Source organism: Sinocyclocheilus grahami, unplaced genomic scaffold (genome assembly GCF_001515645.1).
Source record: "Sinocyclocheilus grahami isolate Dianchi unplaced genomic scaffold, SAMN03320097.WGS_v1.1 scaffold63.1, whole genome shotgun sequence".
Taxonomy (NCBI): Eukaryota; Metazoa; Chordata; class Actinopteri; order Cypriniformes; family Cyprinidae; genus Sinocyclocheilus; species Sinocyclocheilus grahami.
Window position 1 is genome coordinate 1,708,455 of NW_015505242.1, and position 2,166 is coordinate 1,710,620.

The 2,166-nt window shown below is 37.0% G+C and overlaps 1 protein-coding gene across 1 annotated transcript in view; it reads right to left on the reverse strand.

Annotated features, from left to right (window-relative positions):
- The window catches only part of LOC107584838 (kalirin-like), a 97,112-nt gene that overhangs the window by 14,517 nt on the left and 80,429 nt on the right, over positions 1–2,166 (reverse strand). Inside the window, exons 38-39 of the mRNA XM_016271601.1 lie at positions 1,954–2,040; positions 1,779–1,871 (exon numbers count right to left, since the gene is read on the reverse strand). Of these exons, the coding sequence (XP_016127087.1) occupies positions 1,779–1,871; positions 1,954–2,040 (180 nt within the window). The remainder of the gene's footprint in view (positions 1–1,778; positions 1,872–1,953; positions 2,041–2,166) is intronic.

The following is a 2,166-nucleotide window of genomic DNA, read 5'->3' on the forward strand; positions in this document are numbered from 1 at the left end:
TATATATATATATATATATATATACTGTATATATATAATAAAAACAGGGCCACCATGCAACCATGCAAACTGTAATAGACTGAATGAGGACAACGTTCAGAGTGATTTATGAATGCATATTTGTTCCTTCAAGGCTTGCTGTGCAGAGCATATGTTTATGCACAGCTTTAGTGAGAAAAGGGTTTACAATTCAATAAACACACACTGTTCTGACTCTTATTTTATTAGTTACTTAAGTGGAGAAAGACCACAGAAGATCCCTCGGTAATCTGCTAACACCCACATACTGAGAGATGTGTACGCGGGTACAGACTACAGATTCTCCAACGACTATTTAAATGAGCCTTGTTTTCTGGGTGTTTTTAGTGCGTTGCCATGTTATGGCTAGTGTATTCTGGGTTTCTGAGTCTTAAAAAAAATTTAAGTTTGGGGTCAATAAGACATTTTTTAAAATGTACTTAAATGGATAGTTTACCCAAAAATGAAGGCCTCCTGTAGCGAATCGATGCGTTTTTGTAAGAAAAAAATCCATATTTAAAATTTTATAAACAGTAATCTCTAGCTTCCGCTAACTGTTGTATGCACGTTCATTCCGGCCAATGACGTAGGATGTAGGCGTAGAGTAAGGAGGCCTGTATTCACCCCCCAGAGCCATGTGGGACACTTTTTATGATGGATGGATGCGCTTTATTGGACTTCTTTTGGACTATTGAAAAAAAAAAACACTCACTGCCATTATAAAGCTTGGGAGAGCAAGGATATTTTTTAATATAACTCCGATTGGATTCGTCTGAATGAAGAAAGGCATATACACCTAGGATGGGTTGAGTGTGAGTAAATCATGGGATAATTTTCATTTTTGGGTGAACTATCCCTTTAATGCTTTTATTCAGCAAGGACTGAGTAAAGACTTTAACATTGTTACAAAAATGTATATTCCAAATAAATGCTGTCTTTGTATGTGCATCAAAGAAGATGTAGGCGTAGAGTAAGGAGGCCTGTATTCACCCCCCAGAGCCATGTGGGACACTTTTTATGATGGATGGATGCGCTTTATTGGACTTCTTTTGGACTATTGAAAAAAAAAACCACTCACTGCCATTATAAAGCTTGGAAGAGCCAGGATATTTTTTTTATATAACTCCGATTGTATTCGTCTGAAAGAAGAAAGGCATATACACCTAGGATGGGTTGAGGGTGAGTAAATCATGGGATAATTTTCATTTTTGGGTGAACTATCCCTTTAATGCTTTTATTCAGCAAGGACTGAGTAAAGACTTTAACATTGTTACAAAAATGTATATTCCAAATAAATGCTGTCTTTCTATGTGCATCAAAGAAAAACTGCATCACAGTCTCCACAAAAATATTAAGCGGCACAACTGTTTTTGACTGATAATAACTAGAAATGTTTCTTGAACAAATTAGCATACTAGAAGGATTTCTGAAGGATCATGTGACACTGAAGACTGGAGTAATGATGCTGAAAATTCAACTTTGCATCACAGAAATAAATTACAATTTTAAAATATATTAAAAAGAAATTAGTTTAAATTGTACTAATATTTCACAATATTACAGTTTTATTGTATTTGTATCAAATAAATGCAGCCTTGGCAAGCATAAGAGACTTCTTTAAAAAAAACATACTGATCCCAAACATTTGAACAGTGGTGCATGGCTCAGATTCCATGCAAGTCTATGATAGTTTAGTGGGAACTATGGTGCATGGTAAGCATTGTAAGGATATAATCATTGTGTAATTCAGTAGCTAATACCTTGAGCAGGAGCTGGTATTTGGTGATCCTCTGGATGGGTTTGATCAGGTAATCGCTGATGGACAGTCTGGAGTTTACCTCCTGCTGCACCTCCTGACAGAAAAACCAACAACATCATCAGACAGAGCACTTTACTTCAGAGAAGACATAACTGAGCTGCTCAAATAACACTCACCTCGAAGAATGCGTCATATTCAGCCACGACAAACTCGGAGCGGGGCTTGTTCTGACAGTAGATGACATACATGTGTAACCTTCTCTCCTGGATAACAGAGAAATACAACGGAATTAAGTTTACTACAACACACACACACACACACACACACACACACACACACACACACACACACACACACACACACACACACACACACACACACACACACAC